General features: G+C 38.7%; 1 protein-coding gene across 1 annotated transcript in view; it reads right to left on the bottom strand.

Annotated features, from left to right (window-relative positions):
- The window catches only part of LOC104469323 (breast carcinoma-amplified sequence 3-like), a 234,588-nt gene that overhangs the window by 198,265 nt on the left and 15,869 nt on the right, over window positions 1–20,454 (bottom strand). The window contains exons 4-7 of the mRNA XM_010083784.1: window positions 18,917–18,961; window positions 12,219–12,343; window positions 11,434–11,599; window positions 10,164–10,264 (exon numbers count right to left, since the gene is read on the bottom strand). Coding sequence (XP_010082086.1) covers window positions 10,164–10,264; window positions 11,434–11,599; window positions 12,219–12,343; window positions 18,917–18,961 — 437 coding nt within the window. The remainder of the gene's footprint in view (window positions 1–10,163; window positions 10,265–11,433; window positions 11,600–12,218; window positions 12,344–18,916; window positions 18,962–20,454) is intronic.

The raw sequence follows: 20,454 nt of genomic DNA on the forward strand, positions 1-20,454 counted from the left end.
CGTGAGCGAGACCTAGACAAATGCATGTGCCTGACGAATATTGGAGTTAACAAACAGTGGTTTTGCTCATAGATGGGCTAATTATACAATACATACATAAACCTAAGACAAACCTTTATTCATTCAAAGATTATAAATTGTCATCTTTCAGCAGCACAGAAGTGTTGGAACAAAGAAACACTACAGCTCAATTGTAGTGTGCGCACTTATGGTTTTAATTTGTGAACAATCAATCATTAGTTTTACTTAGTGTTGTGTACTTCTTGAACCAAAAGGTTTTAATTTTCTCATTTATATAAATAAGCTTTACACAATTCAGTTTAATTGAGAGTTATATATGCAATTCCCAATATGCTCTTTACGGGATGTATGTTTGTCCAAATTAAGAGCAAACAAAGGCATTTGCAGACTATAAAGACTATTTGTTCTGTGCTGCCTGCCGTACACATGCCAGCAGACACCCAGAGAGCTTTCCTTTATTTCAACTGAATACACAACATTTACAATTTGAAATAAGATTCTAAAACGCAGTAGAAACAGAAACATTCTACTCTTAACTAATTCATTAAGTCCGAAGTCTATCCTATGGCCACGTGCACTCTCTAGTGATGTCCAGGGCAAACAGGCACGCAGGATAAAACTACACATCCCATGGTTTCATACAAATCACACACCAACATCTGATTTTGATGCTGTTTCTGTGGTTCCTAAGTTGTATCTGAAATGGCCATAGGTGGTTCAGAGACCTGAGGCAATCACATGCTTGTCAACAAGCTTCAGGACTACTTCTCTCGAAATTAAGCTCCACGATTTGAATGATTTACTTCATGCTACTTCTGGAACTCCTGCTGCATTAGTTACATCGTTTTACCCATGACAAGTAGAATCTGACAGTTCTGGTTTACTTTGACACGCAGCCACTTCAAATTCAACAGGACCACCTTCTTTCCATCTTACAGATGGGATCTCCCTTCTGTCAGAGGTTGGTCTCGGTATCCCACAGTCGGGTTTGCCAGTTAGTTCAAGTCCAACAGCTGCTGAGCGAGTTTTCCTCCATGCATGCTCCTCAATCTTCTCTTCTGTAGCACATCGCTCCGTGCCTGCTGGCTCTACCTCTGCTCAAGTTTGACAAGTGAAGACCAGATTTTCCTTTTAGACAGAATGCTCACAGCCATGTTTAAAATAAACTGTTTGTAGTTTGGTGATATGCTCTATGTATTTTCACTTGTGGCTGTATGTTACTGAACCAAGTTCTGGTTTTAATGCATTTTTCAGCTTATAAACTTCTGCAGGGGCATACCGCGCAAATTAAAATATCTTCTTTCACCCAAAACCTCCCCACTCAATTTTTTTTCCCCTGTTAGGACTTCTTGAGATTCTTGTGTGCATAAATGTCATAAAATTAAGCTGAAAAACCCCTGTAAACCAGGAGTTTAGCCAGCCTAAGTTATTTCGCACCACCAACTGACGTACAGATTTATTCATTCATTATCTGTATATTGCCCACAGTTTATTAGGTGCTTTATAGACCATCCATTCTCTGTATCAGCACTTTAATCTTAAAGGAACAGGTAGGTCTATAACCAGCATATGAATTCTCCTTGGATTTTCCCCAGCTTTGACGACCGCTTTACTCGCTCCTTACTTTACACTGGTCTGATAGGCAACAGACTGGCACTTTTTTTTTCCCCAAAAGGTGCTGGTTATGTGTTCAGGCTTCACCATTACTTTTCGTTGCATCACAAGACAGGTAAGCGTTCCCTGTGCTGAACTCCAGTTTCTATTTCTGAATTTCCCATAGGAAACCAGTCAAGTACAATGAACACTTAAAGCTGGGCAGCGCTAGAACCTGATACTACTCACAGAACGGAGTATCTTCAGGCTGTTCAACACTTGAAACGCTCAGACTGTGAGCAGACTATTGGTTCTGTACCAAAGGATAACCTATATAATCTGTCCTGAGTCAAAGAATAATTTCAACTGCACGAACCTATGGCGAAATCCATCTGATGGCCATCTTTAAAGAATTATGGAAGAGGTAACTATTTCTATAATTCACTGACTTCAAAAGTATGTTTGACATTATTGTCGGGAAAATTATGTTAACCATGGATTACTGTTACAATCAAAGTATGTAGTGAGAAGTCAAGAGGCTTAGTAGTAAATTTTCAAAGCGGTGCGTGGGGATTTACCCGTTTGACTCCCATTAACGTCAATAGGAGTCGCGCGGCTAAATCCCTGTACACTGCTTTGAAAACTGACCCCTTCGTGTTGATGGACCCCTCTCTAAGAAGTTCCAGATGACCATGTAAGAATAGTAAAGAACTGTTTCAGCATGTGCCCTTGTTCATTATTGTTGTTTGTACACATCTGAAAGTATTTTAATTCCTATACGCAGTGCTGTTTCCAGCATTTAGTTTATAAAATATGGATTAAGATGGGCAAGTACTCAGTAATCTGATGAAGCCAGGTGCACATACGCATCAAAAACTTAACATACATTGGCAGCATCCAATGCACCTTACAAAGATAAATTTTTATCCACCTCGTCTATATTATTTCACAAACACCAACTGCAGCTGAAGAATGGAGCGAGATCTACTCCATTGCTTATACGCAATGATGTAGCACTTCTGCGATCTGCCCTGTTCCTGTTTACCCCAATCAGTCCTATGCTTGGTCAGAAATTAAATTTGCTTCCCTTTACCACTTAATCCTGTTTCCTGTAGGGAGCAGGAAGTGCAGGTTACAGTTTCAGGGAAACTTAGTTTTCCTTTAAAAAGGACCATGAACTACAATTTCATTAGAAACATCTTTTCTGGAATGGGAAGGTGATCCAGATTAGCCTGCAATCTGTTACGCCTCCACATGTAAGAAGCAAACCCCAAAATTCCATTTTCACTGTTTGTGACTGCTGCCAGCAAATCTTAAATACACGTAACAATTTTGGAAGAGAATGCCTGCTTGGAATCAGTTTCACTTGAAATTTTTTAACTGTAGTCATAAAATACATATTATAAAACATATTTATTTAAGATCTGCTACAGTTTTAAACACAGTAAAATATTCCATATATGAAATATTTTAAAATTGCCTGAATTCTTCTACAACATTTTTACCTGTAGCACTTTTATACACACACACACACTCATATTTTCATGTAATATTTGGAGAGAATACCTGAGTCAAGATAAACACTTAAGAATTAATTCTCTGAAATTCTGAAACTCAATTTTCCTGTATAGAGAAGTCCTCCTCAAAATTTCAAGGAATTATAAATTATTCCCCGTGGATCTGGATTTTTAAAGTACATCTGCACGACTCCTTTGAAACTACTGATGCGGAGACCCAGGAAGTTCTTTTTAAAAGTATGTTGCATTCTTTTATTATATGGGAATAATAAAGGAGAATTTCATGAAAATGATACGCTAGCTAGAGGCAATTTCAAGTAGAAAGAATAATAACAGCAAACTGAGACTCTAGAAAATATAACAAAAAATTCCCATCTGGATAATAAAGTTAAACATATGTACCCAAGTACATGAAATCTCAGCTGTGTGTCGGTTGTACACAAAATACCAAAACAACACCACAACACAGTTGTCCATCTTTAAGTGTACTGTGCTAACAACAAAGGGTTAGCTGCAATACTCTTGCAGAGGATAGGGGGGAAAAACCTGGCAGACTCATTGAAATGTAACACGTCTTGTGATCAGGGACTCAATCCATCTACCAAGAGGCTGGTTTTACAGCCGCAGCCTCCTCTGTCTGCCTCCCTGCAGTGCCCATCTCCGTCGCTCCCACTTTTCGTGAACGGTGTGCACTTTCCTGCAGTTTAAGCCCATAACATTCAATCGACCCTTCTCTGTGGTGCACAGGTACATCTGCAAGGCCAGTAGTTTAGGCAACGTTCATATAATCAGCACACAAAACCGACGGCAGTTTAAAGTGTTAAACCACATGCCATCGCTTGTTCCAACTCCTCTCCAGGCTTCACAGCACGGCAGCTCATATAAACTCAAGTGGGCTTCACCCACTTCAGGGTAAGGTCAGAGAGCTTTGTTTAGACAGCCTTCATCGGCGGATTACGTTCAACTGGCCAACTTTGCTCTGAAGTGCTACCAGTGCTGCTGCAGAACCAGTACAGCCCAGCAGAGAGACAGCAACGTGCCGCTGAGAGCATGACCTGCTGAAACTGCTCCAGACTCGCACCCGAGCGGCCATGCAGAGATGTCACAGAAACAGAGCAAAAAGGCTTTGAACACCTCGTAACCACACGATAGTGTAATTGTTGTTACAGAACGGGCTCTGGTTTTGATCAGTTTTATGATTTGAAACCGAGCTCCGTTGTGATAGACATTGAACATACACACAGCACGATGCAGAACACGCTACGTGTACACACACGATAGCTATGGACAGAGTGGGGTACGAACCGCCACGTATCTTCCTTCATATTAGTGAGAGAGAAAGAATACGCTATTAAATACGCACACAGAAAAGAGCGCAGGGAGAAAAATCAGAGATGGAAGGCTGAGAACTGGTAGAACACTATATATAGTTATCAGTCCCAGTTCATTAGCCTATTACCAGACCAGCACCACGCTCTGCTGCACATGGAGAAAGGTTTGCAGACCAGAATGACCAGATTCCTCACTGTGCCTGCTCGGTGTAACTCGCACGGCAGCAGTTCGCCTACGATGACATGCACCAGAGCTTGTTTTTCATAGGATCTGTCTTCGCAGCACACATTCACACAGTTATTTAACACGCTCACGACTCTCACTCTCAGCCCTGCTTTCCGCAGCCCAATGTTCACTAGCTCACCATATGGAATTTTTATTTCCATCGATGGAAGGTATGAAAGGAATATAAAACAGGCTGTACATAACCGCAGGGTTGCTTAGAGACAAAAGTCTTGCTCAGGGTGCATAGCTTTCATTAGAGGGAGCAAGAAGTGCAAACATGATGTCAGAGTTACAGAGATTATCTGTATAAATTGTGTTATCGTTTAGCCCAAACAAACAGTGAGGAAAGGGCAACCCCCTCCTTTTGAAGACAAGGAATAGTTCCCAAGTTTGACTTCTAATGAAAGCCATTTTCAGCAAAACACAGGATATGTGCTGCAGTTGGTCCAGAAGTGCAGATCTGTTGTAACAGCCAAGAGTCAAAGGCAGCTATAAATACAGACCTTAATCTTTTCAAGAATCCCTTAACGAAGTCTATAAAACTGATTATATCTTCAGGCCTAACTCAAGTGCAAATTCCTCCTCAGAAATAAGTAACAGCCCCGCAAGAGACCAGTACAGGAACAAAAAATGAGAATACAGAGTCCTGGTTGGAATTCTAACATTGGAGTATGAATTACATTGCATTTAGGATAAACAATTAATGAGACAGCAGAAGCCTCAGCTACGTGTCAATTTTTCTAAGAGAGAACCAATTTCCAGAAGCAGTCAGAGCGGGATAGAGAAACACTGCATCATTCCTTTAACACAACAGAAATGGGCTTTGATTATTTAAAAGCCAATTGCAAAGATCTGTCTTCAAAACCTCCTATTGGAGGTTCAATAGCAAAGAGGTGCAAGTACACTTACCAGCAACACTATAGGAAAGTAGAGACTTTTGTTTTAACAAAATCTATATTTATACGATTACATTTCCTATGGTTGAGGGCAGCTGTAATTAATGGATTTCCCTCCTTCCCCTAATGCAGTCATTTGTCAATTTAAACACAGAATGTCCAATCAATTTTGATGTATTTAGTAAGCAATTTGTCAAAGAGTACTGCATACCAGTTAATATATTAATTCTTGTCATAGGCCTGCTTCTGACAACTGCAGGTCGTCTCCATAAAATCTGTCCTGACGAGCCAAAACTCTTGCCTGGAATGTGAAGGTGCCCTTTCCAGAGCCAGAGGAGAGAAATCATATCTCATTTTATTCAATATCTTTTCTGGACAGTTTTTGGTCTGATTTCAAGGTTTTTTTTCATTAATGTGTTAACTGTCCACATTTCAGATATTTCAACTACAGTCCATTCCTCCAGTGCCATGAAAAAGTGAATTCGAAGAGGAGGGGTAAGGAAGAAAGGAAATAAGAAGTATGAAATGAGGATGTAAGCCTTTCTGCTGTTACGCCAAGTTCCCTGTTTTCATTGCAATTCCACGATGTACCATGCACACGTCTGTATGGATTCAAACATGCAAAAGTGGAATGTGCAGAAGTCAGACGAAGGAAACACGGGTTAAGTCAATCAAATATGTAAGACTTTGGGTCATGGTAATAGCGAGAAAAGTATTCATTAAAAAAAAAAAAACAAACCTGAACACAAACAGCGCATTGTCACAGACGTGAAAAGCACATCTTAACAGCATGTCTCAGGAGTTTATATTCCCAGAAGCATCTGAATTCCTAAGTACTGAACAGCAGGAAGTGAGTAGTATTTAAAGAACACGTAATGATGAGACTTGGCAATTCTCTGAAGAAAGCCAAGTCCTCTACACTGCAAGTTCCCATGGACCCCAGAAGCCCCCCCATGTACACATGCAGTGCTACACACAACTGTCCTCCAGCTGTCAGGTCTGCCGGGACAGTCCAACGATACCAGCTGATGGTATTTACATCAGAGGAAAAACATCTAAGAAGAATAAAATGTGCCTTACATTACCTTCCTCTGTTGGATTTCGGAGTTGCTTAGAACACAGGCAAATAAAGAGGGAACACTAGAGAGGCAAATAAGGTGAAATATTATGTATTGAATCTGAGAAGGGTAGGAGAGAAACATCTAGCACCTAACACCCAGCACTGAGGATTGCAATACATCTGGGGCTTTGCAGGATGAACTCCGATGAAAACAAAAAGAATTCTGAAATCTGCTGTGTCAGAAGGCGAGGAGATTCTCAGGACTGGTTATTTTTACTCTGACCAACTGCAAAAAGCCTGAAACAGTCAGGAGCAGGATGCCAGCATTTCCTGCAGGCCACAGGTTGGGGAATTTAACCCACGAACCTACAGAGAGGTCCAAATCTCTCGCTGTCCACTTCCTCACCTCTCCGCAGAAGCCATGGCTGTGATACAGCTCTCAGGTAGATACGAACCGCATTCTGGGATCCAGGTTTCTGCAGCAGATGTCACAGACGACCTCAAAGCAATGAAACAGCTGTGCTAATCCACTTACAAATGCCCTTGGGATAAAGGTCTTGGACACTTGTTGTACAAAATATTTCTTCAAACAATGGCTCCTTGTTACCTCCTTATTAGCTGTGAACATAACTTTAAGATTCTATAAAATGTTAAAAGCTGAGCTGTGCGCAAATAACTAAATGCAGTATTTTTAGAATATTCTCTCTATCGCAAGAACTCACTGGCCTACTTTATACTTTTGAGAGATTAAGGAAGATTTTGGTCCAGTGTTTTGGCATCAAACTGCATATTTATGAAAACCTGCACAGTACAGCCCTCCAACCAGCCCGCCAGACATCTCATTGTTCTGTCCATCTGCTGACAGAGGTACTCTGTGCTAAAAAGCACACTGAGTATTTTTCAATGACCCAGGGGGCAAAGGTCACTTATTATAAATGGATAATGAGACCTAATGCAATGTTCTGAGTGTGGACAAAGAAAGGGTCTATCCATACCCCCTTGTGACTTGGTCATTCAGGCTTTTATTTCCCCTGCACACTTAATGGAGCCAAACAATTGGCAGAAATGCTATACAGAAACTGAGAGAAACTGCTGTATTCTACCTCTGATAGACAGATACAAACAGCGACCCTGAAACGGCGCCAGAATTCCTCTTACCACTAACGTGGCAGACAGATGTAACATTCACCCTAAACCCCTATTTAGCCATTTGCTGGCAATTAAACTTACTGACGGAAGTGATAGCACATCAAACCACCGGCTTCAGCTAATGTCAACCCATTACAGCGCTGCAGGTAAGTAGAGCCAGATAACTCCGGTTTAGCGTGGATTTAATAGGGGGAAAGCTAACAGGTGTCTTGGACTCTTTTGTGTGAATCCTGGTCTGACTCCATGTTTTCAGAAACTTCATTGAGTAGCTTCAGACAGAATAAATCCAGAAGACAAATAAAACTTCAAAGAAGATCAGATACACACAAATTTCTCTGTTAATGCCATTTTTACTATATTCTCTAGATACTATTTTGTCTTTAGTGTTTATCATTCTATTTTTTTTTTACTCCACACCCATCTTAAATAATTCCTATTATGTGACTTAACTCAAATAATACAAGCTTCCTTTTAAAAAGTTTTCAGTACAAAACCATTTGAAATGCGTAGGATCTGAGCTGTTAATGAAACACACAGAGTGAACCACATCCATCCCTGATTTCCAAACTACTATCACAAAATGTCCATAATTCTCCCGAGAGCATTCTGTGCTCTCGGACACAGACAGCAATAACTGCATCCTTCATATAATAATTTATATTTTTACACATTTGATAGCTTGCAGGGGAAATAGTTGAAACCAATATGGATGATAAAGACATCTAAAACTAGAGCAGAGAATTTGGGGAGGGCAAGGAAAGGGAAGACATCTGGCCCAAACAGGCAAGCTGCATAGGCAGTGCTTGTGAATTAAAGGTAGTTTTGGAGACTGTTTCAAGACTACTCAGCATCATCAAGAGCAACAGGTGCATAAGCAATGGATAAAAATATAAATACCAAAAGGAATTATCAGCAGCATGAGCAGACTATGTGGCAGGAGTTACCTTAAACTACTGTGTGAAATTAGACCTCTGCTCTATAGTTCACAGCGTCTATTCAAGGCTGTGATGTAAATCACAAATACATTTGTTGACCTGACTGCACTCAATGCTTCAAAATATTTATATGAAAATTTAAGTATAGGCTTGCACATCTAATTTTAGACATACTCTTTTGAAAATAGTGATCTGCATTTGTATTGTGAAATACTATACAACCAAAATACACCCTTGCAATGACCTTTTATCTCAAAGCAGAACTGTCATACCTATAAGTGAAAGGAAAATAACACACGAACCCAGCAAAAAAATTCTAGCAAAAAGGTACATCTGACACAGTGTTGTGCTCTATTAATTACTTTTTCATATTCTTTTCTACCTTTTGAGTTTTATTCATTTTCTGTGCAGCATGGAAAAAGGAAGACCCTAACCTCGTAGGTTTCCACAACATTTTGAGCTCAGAGCACGTGCAGCAGATGGACAGGTAGCAGCAACAGATCTAATCTGGTGCCAACGTTGCTTCTCCTAGTCATGTTCAGACATAGTGCCTTGTGGGCCAGATGTCCACTTTCTGCATTTTAAAATGCCTGTGTCACATAATGTGCTGGCGTTAGCTGCACTGACAACTGTGCAGAGGGTCTCGTTTCCCCATGAGTACCTTTACATATGCCAAGAGTTGTTCTCTTGTGAAACTTTGATCTTGACTACACCCTAGAGAAAAAAGGAGAGACTTGCTACTCACTATTAATAATTTTCTTCTCTTTTTTGAATTGTCAAAATAAAAAAATCGCTGAAATACTCATTTATCTATAAAACCAACATAAAATAGATGTTTATATATACATATATATAAAATATACTCATATCACATATCTATAGACACAGATATATAAATGCTTCTGAAAATGCAATGCCATGCATATCGGCTCCCTGCAAATGACGTGGCTGGATCAGACACAGGACAAGGCAGGTGGGCAGCCGTCCCTGGAAGCGATATGCCAAGGCTCCCGAGGGAAGCAAATGCCTGAGACTCTGGCTGGAAGTAGCCCAGCAATCCGGAGTTCCAGGGGAGAGGGAAAATGCAGATGCACTGGGTTGTCACCGACTATTGAATTCCCAAGAGGAAATGGCTAAAAGCATGAGAAGAAATGAGGTGAAGAAATCCTGATGACTTTTGGGGATCTAGCAGGTCACATTTGCAAGGCCTGCCAAGCACTCACATTTTGGCTGTACGTTAGCCTTACAACTTGGATTCCTATCAAAATAAACTATATTGCCTACTCTTTTATTACTAACATAGTTGGCTATGTGAAGCCCTATTCTGGGGTAGAAAATATACTGAAATAAATGCAGGTTGAAAATCCAACTCAGAAAGTCACACTCAGCTTAAAACGTGTGCGTAAGACATGACAAAAAGTTGTCAGCTACTTACAGCCAGCAAGAAGATACTGGTAGTACTGTACAGCATCTGCAGCCAGGAGCAGTGGATGGTTTGCATTAAATGGTGGTTGGAGTTCATTCCACTGAGGAGTTCTGAGGTAAAACACAAGACTATTAATATTTAAGCTAATACAGAGAATGTAAATCAGTGTTTCTGTCATCACATGTAATTATCTATACAAGCTCACAAAATGTTTGTAATTATTTAAATTAGCTTGTTCAAACACTGCAATACACCACAGGCAGTTGAGCAGCATGACCAAATCACGCAGATTGTGAGGCAAAGACAATACTTGTTTGTTGACTGCAGCATTTATTGCTCAAAAAACCGATGAAGGCAGCTTAGATTAAGTTGGTAAATATGTTTAGGAACATTGTACGTCATGCTGACGTTATACAAATACACAACAAAATCTGGGGAACTTTTTTGTTCTATTAACTAGCGTTGCTTCGATACTGTAAAGTTATTGAGCATTTACAAACTGTGAAAATAAAGCTGTGTAAAGTTATGGACTATTGATCCAATTAGAATTTTCAATTCCATTACAACCTACTCATTTCAACAATAATGGTCTAGAAGTCTGTGTTGTAATTTTAATTAGGGTGGGCCATTCCTAAATAGCTAATAGTAAATCAAGTATTGATCAATCTAGCCCAGCCATAAGCAGCACTAAGGAATATAGGAGCCAAGAAAAATCGATAAAAAAATATTTAAAACGTCAAAAGCACTGACAACACTTTCTCATCAATTTTTGTTTACTTTCTTCCACGTGTCAGGAATAATTTCTTCTACTGTCTTAAGAAATGCTACCTTCAGCCACTTACAGGATAACTTCCCTAATTCTTTGCAATGCTTCACTGTGGAAACCTCACTCATGTCTCATGGCAGAATTCTGTACTTTAACACTATTAAAATAATTGTTTCTAGCCCTTATATAAAAGACCAAACTACAATCTGATCATTTAAAATCACCAGTTGATAAGGATCTCTATTGATCTGTTCATGTAGCTCCCCGTCTATCGAAGTATTTAAATGGTTATCTCCCATTCAGACATGTAAACATTAACAGAACTATATGAAAAGGTAGGCTTGGATTTGCTACTGAAAGTCCTCTCTTTCAATGGGAAACTTGAATATTCTTTAAGATAAACTTTACGATAAAAATACAGGTGAAAATCATGATGCAGTTCATTCACTCCTTACAAAAAGATTACAACTATTTTCTGGACAAAAAGAAGAAAAAGCAAAAGGAATGAACTACCTAACCAAAGTCCAGCTGGCTCTTGGGCACGTCATCATTTCCAAAGGTGTGTCATCACTAATCTTCGGAGCAGTGCTGAGCGGACGCGGTTCCAGTACGTGCTCCACCAGGCTACCATAACAACTGATAATATACAACGACTCCACTACAAACTGTTTTGATTGATCTGTTTGCAAGAAGAAATAAAATATTACTGCAATAGCACAGCAGAAACAGAAAAGCCATTTATAGAAACAGTAGACTCCTTACTCTTTTAAGTGTCTTGCCTTTATATGCTTGCAGTTAAAAATGCGAATTAAAAGAAGTGAAGGGCACAGAGAGACAAAGAGAAAACTGTACAAAGCACACAATTTCCCCCTTGTTTCAAAAAAACCCTGAATATCTCATACAAGAGAAGGTGGAACAGAGTTTCTCACCAAGGTGTGTTCAGGTAATTACACACTGCCAAACGTCAGTACGTTTGTTTCAGCAAAGGCGTCACATCTTTGCCTCAGCTTTTTCAGTGAAACTTCACGCAGTATCTTTGGATTGAACTATCAACGTTTGTTTTCTGTCATTATAGCATAATACAAGATCAATTATTTATTTAATTACTTAGAATTTATTGTAAATTGTCGTATTTGCTAAAAGAAACCCCATCACATTCCCCAAAATCACCCTCATCACTGAGTTTAAGGAACAAAATCTACAGATAAGTGCCATCGGCTCAGAAGTTACCGCAAAATGCGGAAATAAAACAGGGATTTTAAATTTAAATGCAAGTCCTATTTTTCTAACACACCAACCTTTTTCTCTTTTCAGACCAGGATTGTTTGCAAACCATGACCTTGATGATCCAAAGACTGCAGCAACACAAAACTCTCCTCCCACAGACTTACTGGGTGAAATTTGTGGAGCTGGTTTGGATTTGCTTAAAGAAAGAACAAAAGAAAATTATGACAGTGAATTCTCAAAAATTAAGACGTCCCTTGCTTACCAGTCATTCTAAGAAATTAATTCAGAAGGGGTGAATATCTGCAGTTCCCATCAGATTTAGTAGGATTTATAGGTGCTTAGTGTTTCCTGATCATAGGTCCCAAATTCCCCTTGATCACTGAACTCATTAACTTGAAGAACAGCACTGGCTCATCATGGGGAATTGGTTGGACTGTTTAAAAGACCTAATATTGAATATTGGCACTCAATAGGAACAACTTCTGAAGTGAATACAAACATTTATAATTGTAAGTCCTTTGGGAATGAAAATTACAGATTCTGGGTCAGTCATTCTAGGTGGTTGATATTTTCTTGAATTTTCAAAAGAAACTCAACAATAGCTCTAACACTGACTGCTGATCAGTTTGAACTCAGCAGAGACTGATGCCATTGAATCCACCGGGATATATGTGACATGGGCAAAAGGGTAGGAGGGAACAACATGCGGAGGATACAAGGGAAAGGAAACAATGCACACACTCATGAGCTACATGTTAAAACAAATCAGTAATTCTATCATGTAAAAAGAGATTAAGACACATTCTCCTCGGAAACTCCAGAATGTGCATGTAGCAGATACAGTGGTTTATAATTATGTTTCACTGAAACACCATTCAGTGTTCCTCCTTGCAGGAACCTGAGGATACATAACATTCTGCTTTGTATAAACTCAAAACTATTTTCAGAGCATTGCCCATTTCCTCAATTCATTAAACCAGAACTGCACCCTTTCCTTTAGAGAAAAACTTTGAGAAGTTCACACAGAATTCCTCCTTCTCCACGTTCCCTTTTGTATAATCTTTTTAATGGGATTATTTTACATTTCTCTCTCTATTTCCCTGCTCCTGTCACTTGCTACCTCTCCCTCCTTTCCTTTTTTCTTCTATTAATTTCTTGTCCCACACTATTTCAGCCTGTGATTACACCATCACATTCACTTGGTCGTTTTTAACTAATGATCTTCAATTCTCAGAAGTGTGTGTGAGCATATATGTATGTGCAAACAAATTATTGCAAGTATTATGATGGAATTAAGCAGCAGAAAAATATTTTAGAACAGCAGAAAGCAATTCAAACCCTATGCATGATCATAAATGGCACCTTATTCACACTTTTTTTTTTTTGTTAATGACAAATTACTTGTATACAGCTGAAGCAGTTCAACAGAATGAACCAATAGGGATATTAAAGCAAGAACAGATTATGAATCAACATAACGTAAGAAAAGCAAGTTAAACCAAAACTCTTCTACAAGCTGAGCTTCCCTAAAACTCCTGCACCTGGCTAGAGAGACTGCACCTGCCCAAAGACCTGTGTCTTGGTCCCTTACAGCTCAGTCCTGATGGCACGGAAATAAACGGCAAAACTCGCACTGATCTCAAACACTTGATTTCCTTCTAACAACTCGCTGTAGCGACACGTGGAAAATATGGCATATGGTTAAAAACATACACCACCGCTGTCAGGCAACGTGAAACATTTAAAACTGCCTTCAACTTGAACTCACCTAAAGCAGCACATGCTTTTCGTACAGCAGAGAGGAAATGAGGTCATCTATGAAAATGGGAGAAAAGACTAATTGTTTGCACTCACACTGTATTTTCAGCCAGCTTTCTGAAAGGGATTTGGAGAAAGTGTAACTGAGCTTCCCAGCCTTGTGCAGCATCACTCTGCCAGCTGTACAGATGCACTCACTGCAGCAGAGGGGCTAAGCTCCCTGCCATAAATCACACCCGCAGCAAGCCTATGGGCACACCTTTCACGGAGAAGGAAAATAAAAGAAAAGGTGCTTTCAAAAAGAATCCCATCACACTGACCAGAGTCAATGGAAAGATTCAGACCCACTTTCATGGACTTAGACCAGTCCTGAAGCTCTCGTACGTGCAGCAGAAGCTACAACATCCCAAAAGAGCAATTGCGATTTATAGTCAGTAACTCTGACATTGAACCACCGCAAAGCACTTAATATCCAACCGTTAAAACTACAGCTACAGGCTACTGGGTCAGAAATCTGTGTTCCAAAAAGTTCCTGATTACAAATATATCACCTTGCTTGCAGTGGCACTTCATGACCTATATTAGAATATTTAAAGTAAGTATTTATTAGCTGCTCAAAAAAACTCAGAATTGATTTCTTTCACTTTGGAATAGTCATCTGTCACAGAAACAGTATTTTAACCAGTTCTACAACAAATCGTGTCGATAACTACTTCTAGCTCATACCCTCCAAATATTCATACATTAATACTCCTCTCAGAAATGAAAATGTAAACGTATGCGCTAATTAGAGTCTTGTTATTCACTGATGTATATTTCAATCAATAAATAATTTAATACAGAACACGATTGTTCAGAAGGACAGTGTTACCCATCCATCCATACAAAGCAAACTGTGAGTACAGGTATGATTCAGCCATTTTCACTTCCTCTTATAAACTCTTGAAAAGAAAATCTTTCTATACTATCCTAATATTCTTAATATCTGAATTTTTCCTCAACACAATCTGAGGTTATTAAAATAATTTACAATGGAAAAAAAATTGGGAGCAAATGCTATTCTCAACTACAAACTGGAGAAAACTTCTACAGAGACATAATTGACTCCAACTGTTTCTTCAAGCCTTTAAGCAGAATTGAATCTTCTGTTGTAACAATGCACTTTTGCAGGGTTCTCCACACTTAGTCCCCAAGACCTCTGCTCAGCCAAATACAGTTATTAACAGCCTTAGAGGAAATGCTCTAAGCGACGTTCTATTTACACCATGTCTTTAAGATGTACGTCTTTCAAGGCACGCATTTAAGTGTTGGTTTCGGTGCCAAAACATTTTCCCTTCAAGAATTATGTTTTGTAGACAGAAAGAGCAGATCTTGTAAAACACGATTACTCATGTAGTTAAACACAGTCCTGCTAAAAAATAAAGACAAACAAAAAAATGACTAGTGCATCATATTGGTTTAGACACATTTCTGAGAAAAATGCTGAGATGTCAACAAGTCTACTCTGAAAACTATTGTAACTAAGGAATCTTTCATTTTATCACCATTTTACTTTATCCCTGAGTTTTCATCGATACATTCCAACTCCAGTTTCTTTTGTTCAGTAAACCTCAAAAGCCCAGTTATTCGCAGTAACAGTAATGCCATTAGAAAAATATATTTTCATGTCATTGTGAGATTTTAACAACTTGGAAACTATAAATCCTCATTATTATGTAGATGCAAACACCCTCTCAGCTTTATAAATGATAACAAAACAATACTGTTGAAGGTAGGTGGTGAATGACTTGTTTCTGCTATGAACTCCGGCTCTTTACTTGCTCTTAGCCTGTCAGCACTTCATAAATTATTCCAAGAACTGAAATTAAGGCACATTTGGCCTCACTTTTAAAAACAGTTAATTTAAAAGAATCTTCACAATATACTACCTTTCAAAAGATTGTACCCAATTTTTACTGAAAGGGGTTACGATGCAGGAAGAAGTGTGGGTTGCTGGGAATCAACACTAAAAACAAGAAAGTGAAGCTAACGGGACCAAAACGTTCACCCTTATAATTTCAGTCTTCCACATGAGAAACAACAGCACTATGTTTAAGACACAAGGAGGAAAAACAGGGAGCGTACTTTTTCTTGTCTGGGTCTACCCAACTGTGTAACCACACCAAGAGTTCAATGCGATGCAGCAGTGTTTTTATCCCAATTGTATCTGTGCAGAAACCTGCAGCAGAAGTACAAAAGCAATAAAACCCCTTTAATTACGTAGTTCTTGTTCTGCGACTAATCTAATAAAGCTGGGCCTCAACTGAAGACCATGTTCAGTTACTGACAGTTGACATTCACCTACCCCAGCTGAAGCCAATGACAAAGTCACCTACCAAAAATCAAGTTAATCCCACACTCCAGGTAAATACCACAATATTTGGGGTAATTTGTGTTGTTGATATTAATTAACTTTTCTAACATGATTTTGGAGGATTATTTCCACTTTAAATGGAGAACCACTGAGATGTACACATGTCCAACAAAAACCACACATGAACGTTTTCTACTGAAATGGCACAAAAAGCGATGGGAGCAAATTAAAGAAGAAAATTAAGACATCACTTTGTCAGATCTTAAAAAGAAATTACGAGACTCAGCAACAGCATGCAAGTTCTTTCATGTTGACAACACCGTCGGAAACAATTCAGTGCTTCCACTTGTTGACTTGTGTAATGAATCAAACTGACACATCTCTTGAAATGTATTGTGTTAGCTCTTTATAAAAATCATAACTAGTGACCATATTTTAACTAGTTTACATTTTTTCTTATTTATTTTTCTACTTTATGTAAGAATTAATAAGAATTAATACTGTTCGAATCTTTTGAAAACCCCAGGCAAGTATGAAAACCAGAGGCTATGCAGTACAGCGATGGAGTCTTCCTCAAAGAGCTTTATGTCTCATAAATACTGCTGGCTCTTAAATTTGTCTTTAAGTTCACAGTCAAACAAGTTACATGATTTAAAAAAAAAAAATTACATATATATGATGTGAAAGAACTGCTTTACAAATTCAAATATTATCAATCGAATAGTAAGAGTCTGCAGCTATTGAGAATCACATTGATTCTATATTCCCAATGAATAGGCTTCGAACACACCAGATTCTTAAAAACAAAAGCACCTATCCACAGCTCCACAGCTAAATCCACTGAAATGGAAACATACATGATTTTGAAGGTAAAGTCTTACTGGACTACACAAGCAGCAACAAAACAATCAGGAGGAAAGTACTGCATTAAATATGCAATTACACATAAAATTACCGAAAAAGCGTATCTGTCTCAAAATACGTACATTTTAATTAATTTATCATTGTGCCTAAACAAAGAAAACAAAGACACGTTTCCAGTTGTCAGATCATGAATAGGGCACGAAAAAGCAAGGAAAGAAATGGTAGGCTCCTTTATTTGCCAGGCAGTAAGTTGTCAAATCTCCATCCCCTTTGTTTACATAATTTTAGGTCTCATTAAGACCTTAATGGAAACAACATGATTTCTTCCCCCACCCAAAGCGTGTTTTTTATCCTAATTTCTCTGTAGGCTAGTAAAGACCATATTTTTGAGCTAGCACTGGCATTAAACAAACCACAATAGAGTCTTGTGAAAGACAGGCAACAATTTTTGAGTCTATTTCATATATTCCCCTCTTTAATCTTGGCCTTTTAATCTTGCCTCAATCTAAAATCATTTCTGGCTGGCAATCGTCTCTGCTGCTTCATGCAGGGGGTGACCAACACATCCATTTGCTAAGACAATCCACTTTCAGTACTCTTCCTCCAGAACCTTTTCAGTTTGAGGTCACCATCAGACAAAATACTTCATAAACTACATTTTGAAACGGTTCTTAGGAAGACTACTGCAGTAACCAGTTATTTTCTAGGAATAAGGCGATGTCCCCTTCTTTCCTTTAGCGTCATATTGTCCTCTGCCATTCCCTTAAGAACCCTGTATCCTAACGAATGTCTTAGGAAGCTCCTTCTGCTGAAGATGGAATATTGGTAGTGACATAAGGGATGTGAAATGAACTTCTAGTAGCAGAAACAAGAGCCACATACAAACATTCTAACAGATACTGATAGACATGAACTTAAACTTAGCTAAACTTAAAAAACAACCCCACAAAACCAACACAAACCCAAAAAGTCCCAGCTGAAAGTTTATAAATTTTCTTAGAAAGTTGTAAGATGCTCAAACTTCTTGCATTCTTGTTGACTAAAATACTAACCACCTAACCCCCATCTCATTATGAAAAGGTGACTGGAGGTTATGCAGCACTGGATGAACACTGAACCTAGGTCAGACACAGGGAAACTTGTCAAAACTTGTTTTATCTTCTGTCTGTATATTTGTAAGATGCTGTGAGTTTACACATTAAAACCAAAACCTCATATTATTTCAAATATCCTGATTTTAACAGAACTGTGGTTTATTTTTTTTTCAAGTGTGATAGGCTTCTTTTTTTTTTTATTTTTATTTTGCAGTGCCCATTATACTTGCTTCATCTCTCTTACTGCAGTACTTTACTAATTACTCACTCCTAATCTGGTTTATTTTCAAGAGGTCATCATCGATGTCTTCTGTCTGTAGGCAACTTAGTGCTACAGTAATAAAGGAAGCTATCTAGAAAAGAAGGCTTGCTTTTGGAAAGATATTGCAATCATTTTTGCCCATGGGGAAATTATTTTTTCAGCTTCTCTGCTACTTAAAAATTAAATGCCCTCTCAAAGGTAAAAAATAAATAAAAAAAAAGGTGAATGCATTCCTTTGACAATGCTTGATGGTGAACATGCATCCACAGTTTAAAAGTGAAATGATGCAGTGCTTCTGCCTATGGATCAGCCATGCAAGCAAACACATCGGGAAAAAAAAAAAAAAGAATCCAAAATTAAAAAGTCTAAGCACAGAGTTATTTTCAGTGAGGACAGCAAATGAATTATAGGCATGCTGGGTTTGAACTGGGAACTCACCATGGAGCTTTTATGGAAAAACATCCTGCTCCAAACAGGTAAGGTCTTCACGTAAAGGGGAAAAATGCACAGAAATTAGATGAAAACTCAATTACCAACAAGTACACTGTATATCATGCTATTAAGATTTATGCAGAAGGTAAAAACCCTGTTTTTTATAACTGTTCATGATGCCCTGAAAGAGATGTAGACCTCTAACGTAACCAGCATGCTGACGCTCACAAACATCGCTGCTCACGGGAAGAGTCCCGCTGACAACGCAACCACCCACACAAGCAGGAGCTGTCGTGGTCGGCTCTTCATGCACAACTGCCGGGACAAACGTAATGCACCCGTTGCAAGCAGGCTTTGACGTTCTAATTCAAGTTAGACACGGTTAAAGTCTCCTTCCCGAGATCTCCTGACAAATCTGAGGCAAAAGCAGTCAAGAGCCTTAAACAGACATTACAGTCAAAATTAACAAAAGTAAATGAACATCAAGAACAATGAATAAGTGGGTGTTTCCCCTGAAACACTGAAGGCTCAAGGGGGACAGGTTTACAAATTTACTAAAAAGAGGCAAGTCCTATGTTAAAACAACGACAGGTACAAGCACAACCTTTTAGAGAAAATTACTCAGCCCTTTTCCTAGGACAGAAACACGCTATCAAATTAAAAATCTTTAGCAACTGTAGGACACAGCAATCTTATTCCCCCACTTCCAAGCTTGCATGGAATGCAGGAAAGAGAACTCTAACTTATTTCAAGTGTATTTGATGTTAAAAACCACCTGATATTCACCTTAATGCTCTTGGCCACTCAACGATTTACCTACACTATGATTTCCTTTTGTTGTTGTTCAAGTATTTTTGGCTAGCCTGTAGTTTCTGAAGTGGTTTCTCACACCTTTAATTTTAGTGCATTTTTAATGGATATCTCCCTTGTTCTTTGCATCACCCTTGAAGAAGCCACTGCCATACTGACATTTGCATAAAATCTGAAAAGGAGGAACAGGAGGCAAATTTACAGCTACTCACATGCTCCAAGCTTCTTTGATTCTCACTTGGGATGTAACATCATCCACAAAATTGCTGAATAATTGATTTTGTAAATGCCAATGTGCCGTTTTTCTTTTTATATCCTGACTCGGGGATAAATTCTGGCTAGGTGAAACGTGAAATATTTTCAGGCAATCAACTAACAGATAAGGTCTCACAGAGAGATGTATAAAGCACTCAGCCATATGCCTGCTCAATTAAAAGTGTATCTGCATGATAGAAACTAATTCTGTGAACTAAATTTGACAGAGCACAACATCAATGAATGCAAACATCCTCTTAAAAAACATCTCGGTGAGCATGTAGAGAGTGGTCGAATCTGACTGTGAGCTTAGAATTTCTCAGTTATGATCCTGGACATTTTGGCAAGTATTTTTTTTTTTCCACTCTGCCTCAGTTTCTCTGTCTGCAAGAAGCAGGCAAATGACATTTAGGTGAGCTCATTAGAACACATTTGGACACAACATGGGCTCTTGTTGTGTTTTTTTTTCCCCCCCCACA

Source organism: Pterocles gutturalis, unplaced genomic scaffold (genome assembly GCF_000699245.1).
Source record: "Pterocles gutturalis isolate BGI_N339 unplaced genomic scaffold, ASM69924v1 scaffold8140, whole genome shotgun sequence".
In the NCBI taxonomy this organism is placed as follows: Eukaryota; Metazoa; Chordata; class Aves; order Pterocliformes; family Pteroclidae; genus Pterocles; species Pterocles gutturalis.